This window comes from Pipistrellus hanaki (assembly GCF_964339955.1).
Source record: "Pipistrellus hanaki genome assembly, chromosome: 3".
NCBI classification, from domain to species: domain Eukaryota; kingdom Metazoa; phylum Chordata; class Mammalia; order Chiroptera; family Vespertilionidae; genus Pipistrellus; species Pipistrellus hanaki.
Genome location: NC_140505.1, coordinates 186972362 through 186985622, shown reverse-complemented (window position 1 = coordinate 186985622; position 13261 = coordinate 186972362). Strand labels below are relative to the sequence as shown.

The window sequence follows — 13261 nt, the reverse complement described above, 5'->3', positions numbered from 1 at the left end:
GGCCCCTCCCTGCACTGACAGCGGGCATCCCACACAGGGCGGCTCCGGGGGAGGGAAGGCAGCCTCAGCTCCTGTTAGGACAGCCCGGCGGGCCCCGCCCACAGGGTGTGGTCGGGCATGTGCCTGTCTGTCCCAGGTGCCTGTGCGGTGAGGTGCCAGTGTGCCCAGAGGAGCCCCAGGGCACTGAGACAGCCATGGGGCTGCTGCCCGGGGAGGCGCTGTGGCCCCTGGCAGTGGCCACGGCCGTCTTCCTGCTGCTGGTGGACCTGATGCACCGGCGTGTGCGCTGGGCTGCCCGCTACCCGCCGGGCCCCCGGCCGCTGCCAGGCCTGGGCCACCTGCTGCACCTGGACTTCCGGGACATGCTGCGCTCCGTCAACCAGGTGAGGGGGCGGCCACGGGACCCTCCTCGCAGCCGGCAGGGCGGGCGTGAAGCCACAGGCTGGACAGGAGCTGAGCTGAGCAGAGGAGGCGGTGTGAGAGGCCCTGAGGAGGACATGAGTGCAGGGCCCAGAGGCAGTTCGCACTGCCCAAAGGTCAAAGAGGGGGTGGGACTTGGCAGTGGTTTGGGTTCCGCTGGGACAGGGTTGAAATGAGGTGAGCCTGAGTCCTTCTGTTTAAATATATGTTGATTGATTTCAGAGAGGAAGGGGGAGGGAGAAGGAGACACACATGATCAATGAGAATCATTGGTTGGCCGCCTTCTCATTGGGGGTGGAGCCCACAACCCAGGCTTGTGCCCTGACCTGTAATCTGTGGCCTCCTGGTTCACAGGTCCACGCTCAACCACTGAGCCCCCGGTCGGGCATGCCCCCCTTCTGTTCAGATCAGGGGGAAGGTCTCATGGGAGAATGGGGAGGGGAGTCTGGTCAGGAGCCCCATTTCCCTCAGCAAGTCAGGTGGAGGGTCCACATCCGGTCTCCGTGGTCCTGGGGCCTCACTCTCACCTCTGTGGCCTCAGCTGGTCCCCCTGTAACACAGGCGCTCACTTGGCCTGCTGACCATTCTGGTGACATTTGCAAACTCATAGATGGGAGATGGGAGGATGGGACCCCAGGGCCCGGGGCCAGATGGAGTCCTTGCATGGCTCCCTGCTGGCGGCCCAGGGGTCCTGCAAGGTCAGGGCCCTGAGACCAGGAGAGCTCACCCAGCACCCGCCGCGTGCAGCTGCGGAGCCGCTTCGGGGACGTGTTCAGCCTGCAGCTGGCCTGGACGCCCGTGGTCGTGATCAACGGGCTGGAGGCCGTGCGCGAGGCGCTGGTGCAGCGCAGCGAGGACACCTCCGACCGCCCGCCCAACCCCACCTCCGAGCATCTGGGGTTCGGGCCGCAGGCGCAAGGCAAGCGGAGGGGCGGGCAGGCCGCGGCCGCCGGACAGGGAGGGGCGGGGCTTGCTGAGCACTTAGCCAATAGGGAGGGGCGGCCGGGGGAGGAGCCTGCGCCATTGGTGGGAGAGGAGGGCGGGGCCTGCGCTGACGGGGGCGGGGCTTGTGGGCGGGGCCGGGCCGGGTCCTGCCGGAGGAGGGAGAGCCCAGAGCAATGGGTGCGGGTGGGGCAGAGGCGGGGCCTGCGCACGCCGAGCCCCGCCCACTGCCCGCTCCCAGGCGTGGTCCTCGCGCGCTATGGGCACGCGTGGCGCGAGCAGCGGCGCTTCTCCGTGTCCACCCTGCGCGACTTCGGCCTGGGCAAGAAGTCCCTGGAGCAGTGGGTGACCGAGGAGGCCGCCTGCCTGTGTGCGGCCTTCGAGGACCAGGCGGGTGAGTGCTGAGCCGAGGGCAGGCAGCGGGAGCGCTGGGCACCACACGGACGCGCCCCTGACCTGCCCCGCCCGCTCCCAGGGCGCCCCTTCAGCCCCAGCGCCCTCCTGAACAAGGCGGTGAGCAACGTGATCTCTTCCCTCATCTATGGGCGCCGCTTCCAGTACCAAGACCCGCGCTTCCAAAAGCTGCTGGACCTGATTGACGAAGGGTTGAAGGAGGAGTCCAAACCTCTGCGTCAGGTGGGGAGTTCTGCACCCTCCACCCCACCCCGGTGGGCCTCCTGGGAGGAGGGTGACACAGAGGGCTTGGAGAAGGGCATTCAGAAGAGGCCTCTGCAAGAGCACAGGCCTGGAGGTGAGAAAACGCAGATTCCCGGATGGGAGAGGCCGACCAGGGTCAGACCCCCCCAGGGGAGCCAAGGAACCCAGACCTCCCTGATCAGAAGCCTCAAAAGCCTGGACTGGGAGATCTTAGGTTTCTTGGAGCAGCCCAGGCCAAGGGAGAGGGTCGATGCCCGCATGTAAGGAGGAAGCAGGTCGAGGAGATGACCCCTCAGGAGCTGACTTGTCAAGAGGACCACCTGGGCACAGGAAGGACCGCCCAGGACCCACTCCTGTGCCTGTCCAGGTGCTGGGCGCGCTCCCTGTGCTGCTGCGCATCCCGGGGCTGGCTGCCAAGGTCTTCAGGGGGCAGAGGGACTTCATGGCCTTGCTGGATGAGCTGGTCACCGAGCACAAGATGACCCGGGACCCAGCCCAGCCACCCCGGGACCTGACTGACGCCTTCCTGGATGAGGTGGAGAAGGTGAGGGGCAGCTGCCAGGGGTGGGGGGTGTTGTGGAGAAAAGATGAGTTAATGACCACTGGAGCCCAGACCAAATTGAAATTTAGGGAGCCTTTATTAGCCGGCCGGCCAACAACTGCTCTGTCTTTCTCCACGCAGGGAGGCCAGAGAGCAGCAGTAACCCTTTGTGTAGGACTGCTTTTAAGCACATTAACCACATCCTGTTCTTGCAGAACAAGCAACCCAACACAAAAGTTCTTCCCAAGCAACTTCAGAGTCATGCCATTGATGACCATGTTATTCAAAAGGTCATCCTGTTCTTGAGAAAGCTGACAGTGTTCTATGAAAGAAGGCCTATGTGCTGAGAAGGGCCCATGAGACCATTATCTCAAGGCCTGGCCTGGTGTCAGCACGGACAGCTCCATCTGGGGCCTAGTCCATGGCCTTTCTGGAAGCATGCTCAGAAATTCCCACTAACGGGGGCAGGGGACTTTTGGTTGTGCCATTGGGTAAGCCCAGGCAAGGCGGGCCAGTGTCACCCAGGGTCGGGCACCGAGGCTGCTCTGCACTGTGGAAGCCATTTGGGGCTTCCTCCCTCTGCCCGAGCCCCCTCTGCATGGCCAGGCCAAGGAGAACCCCAGGAGCAGCTTCACCGATGAGAACCTGCGCATGGTGGTGGCGGACCTGTTCTTCGCTGGGATGGTGACCACCTCGACCACACTGGCCTGGGCCCTCCTGCTCATGATCCTGCACCCGGATGTGCAGTGTGAGCCGGGCGGGGGGCAGGGGTCGGTGAGATGGGGAGGGAGGAAAGGGACAGCCTGGGCCCTGAGTTCCCTTTGGACACACACAGGCGGGTCCTCACTCTGAGGTCAGAGTGACTTCCTTCTCTACAAGCCCCTCCCCCGAGGCCAGAGCCCAGCCCCCACCCTACCCCACCCACCACCACCCCGGGCCTGACCACTGTGGGATCGCGTCTGTCCAGGCCGCGTCCAAGAGGAGATCGACGAGGCCATAGGGCAAGCGCGCCGACCAGAGATGGCGGACCAGGCCCGCATGCCCTTCACCGTGGCCGTGGTCCACGAGGTGCAGCGCTTTGCGGACATCATCCCGCTGGGCGTGCCCCACATGACCTCCCAGGACACGCAAGTGCGGGGTTTCCTCATCCCCAAGGTAGGCCCGGCCCTCCCCGCTCAGCAGCACCCACCCTGGGGCTCTGACACCCCCGAGCGCAGCCCTGGCCCCGCTCCCTGCCCAGCACCGCCGTCCCTGGAGGGCGCGGGGAGGGCGCAGGGCAGGGCCCCCGGAGGGAAGACACAGCGCAGCGGGGAGCAGCCCTGCATGCAGGGCCGGGGGCAGGGAGACCCCACGGGGACAGGAGGTGCCGGGACGGCCGTGTTCCAGACTGGGTGTGCCCCTGAGTGTTGGGTGGGTGGCAGGTCCCAGCACCCCTGCCCACCCCCTGTGCGGCCTCTCCTGCCAGGGCACCACGCTCATCACCAACCTGTCGTCGGTGCTGAAGGACGAGGCCGCCTGGAAGGAGCCCTTCCGCTTCCAGCCCGAGCACTTCCTGGACGCCCAGGGCCGCTTCGTCAAACCGCCGGCCTTCATGCCCTTCTCAGCAGGTGCCTGCGGGGTGCCCGCCTGCTGCCCGCCCGCCCGAGGGAGCCTGGAGGGTGAGGGCCAGGCCCAGGCTCACCGCCCCCCCCCCCCCACAGGCCGCCGCTCCTGCCTCGGGGAGCCCCTGGCCCGCATGGAGCTCTTCCTCTTCTTCACCTGCCTCCTGCAGCGCTTCAGCTTCTCCGTGCCCGCCGGGCAGCCCCGCCCCAGCGACCACGGGGCCTATGGCTTCCTGGTGGCCCCGCACCCCTACCAGCTCTGTGCCCTGCCCCGCTAGAGGGGCACCCGCCCCGCCTGCGCCTCAGCCGGGAGCCCCGTGCAATAAAGCAGCCTGGTGGCTCCAGCCTTCCTCCTGAGTCCCCCCAGGCCCCTGCCCATCCTGGCAGCGATGGCACCTCAGCAGCCTCCCCAGGGCCAGGGCCTCCCTGCCTTAGCCACCTCACCCGCACTTGGCCCGTGTGAGGGGCGGTGTCCTGAGGCTCAGGGAAATGGGAGCTGACCCCCAGGCGCCGTGGAAACCAGCCCTGGCTGCTCTGCGGGTGGCAGTCTGCACAGGTCCCAGCTCCTGCTGGCCCCGGCGGGGTGTGAGTGTGTGTGTGTGTGGGGGGGGGGGGAGGCCAGCCCCCTCCCTGAGCCTCTGAGTCACCCCAACATTGAATAGCCACGTTCCCAGGCCTCTGGCCCAGGCCCTGCCAGGAAAGAGCTGTCTCCTGGCCAGGCTGGATCTGGAGGCACTTGTCTGGGCTCGAACCCCAGCACAGTCCTGGGAGAGGCCTGCCAGGAGAGAAGTGGGCTCACACAGGCCCGAAGCCCCCACACGGGTGCAGTGGGGGCGGGTGCTGACGTCCGGAGGGACCCTGCCCCACCCCCGGGCTGCAGGCCCTGAGCGGCCTCCCTGGGCCTCGGAGCTGACGGAGAGCCTTCAGGGAGGCTCTTACCTCGGAGGCCTGCTTCTTCCCACTCCTGACTCTGCGTCTCTGCAGAGAGAAACGGCATGGGTGCTGGGAGTCACCCCCACCACCACCCACCCAGCCTCTCGGTGTCCGGCCAGGACAGGGTGCCCCGGACAGCCGCCCCTCGGGAAGAGCCCGCCTCACCCACCTGAGTGGCCACGGGGTAGCACTTGTCCATCAGCCCCCACAGCGGCCTCAAGGTCTCTCCGATGGGCTGCGGGACAAGGAGAGAGAGGGAGGCGGTGGGGACAGCTGAGGGCGCTGGCCCTGGTGGCGGGCAGCACTGAGCCCTGAGGACCGGGACTCGGGGACCTGCGGCGTGAGCGCTGCCGTTAGGAAGAGAAATGTTTGACTCTGGGGCCTTTGTTTTGACTCTTTGGGAAAAGAGGAATTTCTCCAGAACCCACACCCCTCACACACACACAGTCACACACACACACACACACACACTCACACACACACCCTCCCTCATGTCCCACCTACCAGAACCAGGCCCTCCACCCCGATTCTGAGTCCCAGAGACACTCTAACCGTCAGGAAAAGGCTGACAGAGAACCCTGTTTTCCCTTCCTCTTGGGCCCAAGCGGGGGCTCCCCTTCCTGGCCTTTCGGGTGTGGTAACAGGCCGCACCCAAACTGTACCTCTCCTTCTGGCCGCAAATACCGAACAGCATCTTCAGTCTGAGGAGGAAGGACAGCCACAGTGAATGCCTCACAGGCCAGGCCCAGTGCTCCGGCCCCGGGCTGCAGCAGTCACCGCAGGCCCGAGGAGGAGGGACCAGCACCGGAGCCTGGGATGCTCAGAACAAGATGGCCTCTGTGCCTCCGCGCCGGGAAGGCAGGTCCCAGGGAAGACAAGGGACAAGGGGGCAGGAGAGGATGGAGAAAGGTATAGCTCTATTGCACATTGGGTATAAATGCCCCCAGGTGTAGGTGGTCAGTGATAATCATCCTATCTAATAAACAGGGACTGTGCTAACTGACCATCACAAAATGGCTGCCCCACAGCTGAAGCCAAGTTCCCATAGGAGCCTTAATGAGCAATCAGCAGGGACCGAGGCTATGCCCTCGTGGGACCCCAAGGTGCGCTTCCCGTCCTGGTGCTGGGCTGGGAGACCTCAGACTGCTCCCCCCACCCTGCGCCAGGCTGGGGGACCTCAGGCCATGCCCCCATCCCAGCCCTGGGCCAGGGCACTTGAGTCTACGCCCCCTGCCCAACAGAGCTTGACAAGGATGGGACTGGCCGGGTCTGGATCTAGTCCAATTGGGGGGGGGGGGACGCAGATCTGGGTCTCACACAATTTTGAGGTGCATGTGGGTGGGCTGGGACTTGACTCTGGGTCCATGGTGAGCCCCAGACTCTGACAGGAGGAAGGTTTTCATATGCATTTTACTAATTTTCTTTCACCTCTGATACTTCTATTATAGAGAAAGGGCAAATAGCAATATTAAATTATTTTCTCTAATCCCCTTTTAATGTACACGAATTTCATGCACTGGGTCACTAGTAAATAAAAGTGGTTTAAAACAGTTTGCAGTATTTCCTGGGTTACAGAGCATTCTGGGATACTTTGGGCAGTCCTGAGGGCGATTCCCTAGCTTCCTCAAACTATTCTGTCTGGAACCCCGCTTCAGGGTCAGCATTCCCTACAAATTGGCACCATGGCAAAGTCAAGGTCTCCAGTGTGAGCTGGACCCTGGAGGAGGCCAGGGAGCCTCCGCTTCCGAGTCAGCGCCCATCCCCTCAGGGGCTGGTTCAAATCTCTCCAAAGACTCAAAGCTTCATCAGATGCCAGTTCCCTTCACCTCCTGCCACCAACCCCTCCCTTCATTCCCTGCTTCTCACAGGCCAATTCCTCCTCCGGGAGCAGCTGCCTCCCCTGAGGGCCCCCCTCCATGCTGCATTCCAACCTGGGCCTCTGGGGGTCTCCTCTCTCCTATATTCAGCCTTTCCTCCTCGAATGGCTCCTGCCCGTCAGCATTTAAACATCACTCAGCTCTGCACAGCAGTCTCTGCACTGCTGGCCTGGCGTGGCCACCGCTTCCTGTGCACAGCCCCAGGGAGCAGGGCCACCTCACCTTCCCCCCTGCTGCGGGCCCAGCCCAGCACCCAGCACCTGGGCACCAGCGGGCAGGAGACCATCCGAGCCCTGGCCAGGCGAGCTGCAGGGCGGCCCAGCTGGGCCCCAGCAAGCTACCCTCTGGGCGGCGGGCCTGGGGGAGAGCAGGAGGGGCGGTGGGGAGGGCGGGAGCAGTGCTCACAGCCAGGCCAGGCGGGATTTGCAAACATGGAAAGCCGACACCAAGAGGCCACAGCGCTCTGAGCCAGGGGCACCCTGGGAAGAGCGGTGCTCTGACTGCCGGGGAGTGAGGGGGAGTAGGGGGTGCTGGGGAGGCTTCCTCCAGCCCTGCTTCAGCTGGGAGAGCCCCTTCTCCCCGGGGCACCCCGGCCATTTCCACAGAGAACTTGCCTGGCTCACCCTGGCAAGGGTAAGGGGCCCACCAGGCAGTGGGCCCATCAGGCAGTGCCCCGTCCCTGCCTCTGGCCTCCCGGGTCTTGGAATTTGACTGCGTTGACCTCAAAGCGCCCCCGTTTCACTGATTAAATACTGAAGTCCCGCCTCTCTCACTGTTGAAGGAGGGGGCTCAGGCCAGCAGCACCCCCTGCTTAGAAGGGGCAGAGAGGCTGGGCACGAGGGAGGGCCAGGCAGCCACAGTCCCCGCCTGGAGATGGCACGCGCTGGCATGAGATGGCACGGAGGTTTGGTGCTTCCTGGAGGAGCACAGCGCCTGGGGACCAGGCAGAGGGAGGCAGCCGCAGGTTTCTCGGGGCCGGGCCTGTGGCCGTGGCCAGGAACTGCATCACCCCCACCTGGTTTCCACCCCTGCCGCCCAGAACGAGTCTGAGCAGCTGATGCTCAAGGACAAACAATGAGGAGGAAGCAGGCCCACTCCTCTGGGGACAGTCACTCCCTGTGCCAAGCTTAAAGCCCACAAGGGAGGTGCCCCTCCCCGAGTGGGCCCGGAGGGAAGGAGCTGTGTTACCTGGGTGGCCCCAGAGCCAAGAGCCCAAGGAACAATTTGTAACAAAAGGAAGGGCCTCGGGCATCCAACGGGCTTGTCAGGGTGACCAGGGCGCTCTGGGCACTGCTCCTCCCCTCCCCACCCAGGTCCAAGCTCACCCAGCCAGGACCCCGCGGAGCCCAGGGAGCTGGGCCGGCAGCCAGCAGGGGAGGATCTCAGCCGGCCTGCGAGCAGCCTTGAGGTGGTGGTCGTGTCCAGGCAGCCTCAGGCCCCCTGAGAACGGGGGACATGTGTGTAAGGCGTGTGTGGTGTTTGGGTGTGTAATGTGTGTGCATGTGACGAGTGTCAGACTGTGAGCTCGTGAGCAGTGTCTGAGACTGTGACTCGGTGTTGAGTGTTCTCCTGTGAAGGGAAGGGGCAGGGAGAGCTTCATTCCCCACGGGGCCCTGTGCCCTCCCTCCAGCCCGGGGCACAGGTCAGCACCGCCCCTGGGAGGGCAAGGCCCTCAGGAGGAGGCAGGCGGTGCCGGGAGGCAGGGACGGTTCTGGGACGAGGCTGCGACCACGTAGGTGTGAGCCTGAGAGACGGAGGCAGGATCAGCCTGGAAACCCCGGGTTCTTCCTCGGAGCCCGACAGAGCTGGGGGGAGCCGGGGTGCACTTCTCCTCCCCCGCCCCCGCCCCGGGAGAGCACCCAGAGAGGACCGGAGGGCCGGGGTTCTCCGGCCACCCCTGCACCTGCCCTTCCCGGCCCCTCCCTGCACTGACAGCGGGCATCCCACACAGGGCGGCTCCGGGGGAGGGAAGGCAGCCTCAGCTCCTGTTAGGACAGCCCGGCGGGCCCCGCCCACAGGGTGTGGTCGGGCATGTGCCTGTCTGTCCCAGGTGCCTGTGCGGTGAGGTGCCAGTGTGCCCAGAGGAGCCCCAGGGCACTGAGACAGCCATGGGGCTGCTGCCCGGGGAGGCGCTGTGGCCCCTGGCAGTGGCCACGGCCGTCTTCCTGCTGCTGGTGGACCTGATGCACCGGCGTGTGCGCTGGGCTGCCCGCTACCCGCCGGGCCCCCGGCCGCTGCCAGGCCTGGGCCACCTGCTGCACCTGGACTTCCGGGACATGCTGCGCTCCGTCAACCAGGTGAGGGGGCGGCCACGGGACCCTCCTCGCAGCCGGCAGGGCGGGCGTGAAGCCACAGGCTGGACAGGAGCTGAGCTGAGCAGAGGAGGCGGTGTGAGAGGCCCTGAGGAGGACATGAGTGCAGGGCCCAGAGGCAGTTCGCACTGCCCAAAGGTCAAAGAGGGGGTGGGACTTGGCAGTGGTTTGGGTTCCGCTGGGACAGGGTTGAAATGAGGTGAGCCTGAGTCCTTCTGTTTAAATATATGTTGATTGATTTCAGAGAGGAAGGGGGAGGGAGAGGGAGACACACATGATCAATGAGAATCATTGGTTGGCCGCCTTCTCATTGGGGGTGGAGCCCACAACCCAGGCTTGTGCCCTGACCTGTAATCTGTGGCCTCCTGGTTCACAGGTCCACGCTCAACCACTGAGCCCCCGGTCGGGCATGCCCCCCTTCTGTTCAGATCAGGGGGAAGGTCTCATGGGAGAATGGGGAGGGGAGTCTGGTCAGGAGCCCCATTTCCCTCAGCAAGTCAGGTGGAGGGTCCACATCCGGTCTCCGTGGTCCTGGGGCCTCACTCTCACCTCTGTGGCCTCAGCTGGTCCCCCTGTAACACAGGCGCTCACTTGGCCTGCTGACCATTCTGGTGACATTTGCAAACTCATAGATGGGAGATGGGAGGATGGGACCCCAGGGCCCGGGGCCAGATGGAGTCCTTGCATGGCTCCCTGCTGGCGGCCCAGGGGTCCTGCAAGGTCAGGGCCCTGAGACCAGGAGAGCTCACCCAGCACCCCCCGCGTGCAGCTGCGGAGCCGCTTCGGGGACGTGTTCAGCCTGCAGCTGGCCTGGACGCCCGTGGTCGTGATCAACGGGCTGGAGGCCGTGCGCGAGGCGCTGGTGCAGCGCAGCGAGGACACCTCCGACCGCCCGCCCGCGCACGTCTACGAGCATCTGGGGTTCGGGCCGCAGGCGCAAGGCAAGCGGAGGGGCGGGCAGGCCGCGGCCGCCGGACAGGGAGGGGCGGGGCTTGCTGAGCACTTAGCCAATAGGGAGGGGCGGCCGGGGGAGGAGCCTGCGCCATTGGTGGGAGAGGAGGGCGGGGCCTGCGCTGACGGGGGCGGGGCTTGTGGGCGGGGCCGGGCCGGGTCCTGGCGGAGGAGGGAGAGCCCAGAGCAATGGGTGCGGGTGGGGCAGAGGCGGGGCCTGCGCACGCCGAGCCCCGCCCACTGCCCGCTCCCAGGAGTGATCCTCGCGCGCTATGGGCACGCGTGGCGCGAGCAGCGGCGCTTCTCCGTGTCCACCCTGCGCGACTTCGGCCTGGGCAAGAAGTCCCTGGAGCAGTGGGTGACCGAGGAGGCCGCCTGCCTGTGTGCGGCCTTCGAGGACCAGGCGGGTGAGTGCTGAGCTGAGGGCAGGCAGCGGGAGCGCTGGGCACCACACGGACGCGCCCCTGACCTGCCCCGCCCGCTCCCAGGGCGCCCCTTCAGCCCCAGCGCCCTCCTGAACAAGGCGGTGAGCAACGTGATCTCTTCCCTCATCTATGGGCGCCGCTTCCAGTACCAAGACCCGCGCTTCCAAAAGCTGCTGGACCTGATTGACGAAGGGTTGAAGGAGGATTCGGGATTCCTACGCGAGGTGGGGGAGTCATGGGCCCCCCCTTTTTATTTTTTAAAAATATATATTTTATTGATTCTTTACAGAGAGGAAGGGAGAGGGATAGTTAGAAACATGGATGAGAAACATCGATCAGCTGCCTCTTGCACACTCCCTATCGGGGATGTGTCCGCAACCAAGGTCCATGCCCTTGACCGGAATCGAACCCGGGACCTTTCAGTCCGCAGGTCGACGCCCTATCCACTGAGCCAAACCGGTTTCGGCTGGGCCCCCCTTTTAATCCCCCCGTGGGCCTCCTGGGAGGAGGGTGACACAGAGGGCTTGGAGAAGGGCATTCAGAAGAGGCCTCTGCAAGAGCACAGGCCTGGAGGAGAGAAAACACAGATTCCCAGATGGGAGAGACAGGCCAGGGTCAGACCCCCCAGCGGAGCCAAGGAACCTGGACCTCCCTCATCAGAAGCCTCAGAAGCCACGACTGGGAGATCTTAGGTTTCTTGGGGCAGCCCAGGCCAAGGGAGAGGGTTGAGGTGGCGACCCCTCGGGAGCTGACTTGTCAAGAGGACCCCCTGGGCACAGGAAGGACCGCCCAGGACCCACTCCTGTGCCTGTCCAGGTGCTGGACGTGGTCCCTGTGCTGCTGCGCATCCCGGGGCTGGCTGCCAAGGTCTTTAAGGGGCAGAGGGCCTTCATGGCCTTGCTGGATGAGCTGGTCACCGAGCACAAGATGACCCGGGACCCAGCCCAGCCACCCCGGGACCTGACTGACGCCTTCCTGGATGAGGTGGAGAAGGTGAGGGGCAGCCTCCAGGGACGGGGGGGCAGGGGGCTGTTGGTTGTGGTAAGCCCAGGCAAGGCGGGCCAGTGTCACCCAGGGTCGGGCACCGAGGCTGCTCTGCACTGTGGGAGCCATTTGGGGCTTCCTCCCTCTGCCCGAGCCCCCTCTGCATGGCCAGGCCAAGGAGAACCCCAGGAGCAGCTTCACCGATGAGAACCTGCGCATGGTGGTGGCGGACCTGTTCTCCGCTGGGATGGTGACCACCTCGACCACACTGGCCTGGGCCCTCCTGCTCATGATCCTGCACCCGGATGTGCAGTGTGAGCCGGGCGGGGGGGCAGGGGTCGGTGAGATGGGGAGGGAGGAAAGGGACAGCCTGGGCCCTGAGTTCCCTTTGGACACACACAGGCGGGTCCTCACTCTGAGGTCAGAGTGACTTCCTTCTCTACAAGCCCCTCCCCCGAGGCCAGAGCCCAGCCCCCACCCTACCCCACCCACCACCACCCCGGGCCTGACCACTGTGGGATCGCGTCTGTCCAGGCCGCGTCCAAGAGGAGATCGACGAGGCCATAGGGCAAGCGCGCCGACCAGAGATGGCGGACCAGGCCCGCATGCCCTTCACCGTGGCCGTGGTCCACGAAGTGCAGCGCTTTGCGGACATCATCCCGCTGGGCGTGCCCCACATGACCTCCCAGGACACGCAAGTGCGGGGTTTCCTCATCCCCAAGGTAGGCCCGGCCCTCCCCGCTCAGCAGCACCCACCCTGGGGCTCTGACACCCCCGAGCGCAGCCCTGGCCCCGCTCCCTGCCCAGCACCGCCGTCCCTGGAGGGCGCGGGGAGGGCGCAGGGCAGGGCCCCCGGAGGGAAGACACAGCGCAGCGGGGAGCAGCCCTGCATGCAGGGCCGGGGGCAGGGAGACCCCACGGGGACAGGAGGTGCCGGGCGGCCGTGTTCCAGACTGGGTGTGCCCCTGAGTGTTGGGTGGGTGGCAGGTCCCAGCACCCCTGCCCACCCCCTGTGCGGCCTCTCCTGCCAGGGCACCACGCTCATCACCAACCTGTCGTCGGTGCTGAAGGACGAGGCCGCCTGGAAGGAGCCCTTCCGCTTCCAGCCCGAGCACTTCCTGGACGCCCAGGGCCGCTTCGTCAAACCGCCGGCCTTCATGCCCTTCTCAGCAGGTGCCTGCGGGGTGCCCGCCTGCTGCCCGCCCGCCCGAGGGAGCCTGGAGGGTGAGGGCCAGGCCCAGGCTCACCGCCCCCCCCCCCCCCACAGGCCGCCGCTCCTGCCTCGGGGAGCCCCTGGCCCGCATGGAGCTCTTCCTCTTCTTCACCTGCCTCCTGCAGCGCTTCAGCTTCTCCGTGCCCGCCGGGCAGCCCCGCCCCAGCGACCACGGGGCCTATGGCTTCCTGGTGGCCCCGCACCCCTACCAGCTCTGTGCCCTGCCCCGCTAGAGGGGCACCCGCCCCGCCCGCGCCTCAGCCGGGAGCCCCGTGCAATAAAGCAGCCTGGTGGCTCCAGCCTTCCTCCTGAGTCCCCCCAGGCCCCTGCCCATCCTGGCAGCGATGGCACCTCAGCAGCCTCCCCAGGGCCAGGGCCTCCCTGCCTTAGCCACCTCACCCCGCA

The 13261-nt window shown here is 65.7% G+C and overlaps 2 protein-coding genes and 1 long non-coding RNA gene across 4 annotated transcripts in view; all 3 read left to right on the top strand.

Annotated features, from left to right (window-relative positions):
• The window catches only part of LOC311620108, a 120271-nt gene extending 112787 nt beyond the window's left edge, over positions 1-7484 (top strand). Inside the window, exon 3 of the long non-coding RNA XR_014794634.1 lies at positions 7379-7484. This is a non-coding gene — a long non-coding RNA (uncharacterized lncRNA). The remainder of the gene's footprint in view (positions 1-7378) is intronic.
• Positions 133-4945, top strand: LOC311620085 (cytochrome P450 2D14-like). Its single transcript, XM_084879108.1, has 9 exons — positions 133-383; positions 1168-1339; positions 1604-1756; positions 1838-1998; positions 2387-2563; positions 3167-3308; positions 3528-3715; positions 4026-4167; positions 4261-4945. Exons 1-9 carry the CDS (start codon positions 195-197, stop codon positions 4437-4439), a joined length of 1503 nt encoding a protein of 500 aa, XP_084735234.1. The 5' UTR covers positions 133-194; the 3' UTR covers positions 4440-4945.
• Positions 7485-8603: 1119 nt separating the features above from the next.
• On the top strand, positions 8604-13161 carry CYP2D6 (cytochrome P450 family 2 subfamily D member 6). 2 transcript variants are annotated; one of them, XM_084879109.1, is made up of 9 exons: positions 8604-9268; positions 10053-10224; positions 10489-10641; positions 10723-10883; positions 11476-11652; positions 11816-11957; positions 12178-12365; positions 12675-12816; positions 12911-13161. In XM_084879109.1, the coding sequence occupies exons 1-9, from the start codon at positions 9080-9082 to the stop codon at positions 13087-13089; spliced, it is 1503 nt and encodes a 500-aa protein (XP_084735235.1). In that variant the 5' UTR covers positions 8604-9079; the 3' UTR covers positions 13090-13161. The 2 variants fall into 2 exon arrangements, with proteins under 2 accessions (XP_084735235.1, XP_084735236.1); XM_084879110.1 differs by lacking the exon at positions 11476-11652 and having other exon boundaries at positions 9008-9268.
• Positions 13162-13261: the final 100 nt, after the last annotated feature.

Coding starts and splice junctions, on each gene's coding strand:
- LOC311620085 (XM_084879108.1), top strand. CDS start 195: ATGGGGCTGCTGCCCGGGGAGGCGCTGTGGCCCCTGGCAGTGGCCACG. Junction 1,757..1,837: donor GGCCTTCGAGGACCAGGCGG/GTGAGTGCTGAG, acceptor GCCCGCTCCCAG/GGCGCCCCTTCAGCCCCAGC. Junction 2,564..3,166: donor TCCTGGATGAGGTGGAGAAG/GTGAGGGGCAGC, acceptor CTGCATGGCCAG/GCCAAGGAGAACCCCAGGAG.
- CYP2D6 (XM_084879109.1), top strand. CDS start 9,080: ATGGGGCTGCTGCCCGGGGAGGCGCTGTGGCCCCTGGCAGTGGCCACG. Junction 9,269..10,052: donor TGCTGCGCTCCGTCAACCAG/GTGAGGGGGCGG, acceptor CCCCGCGTGCAG/CTGCGGAGCCGCTTCGGGGA. Junction 10,884..11,475: donor ATTCGGGATTCCTACGCGAG/GTGGGGGAGTCA, acceptor GTGCCTGTCCAG/GTGCTGGACGTGGTCCCTGT.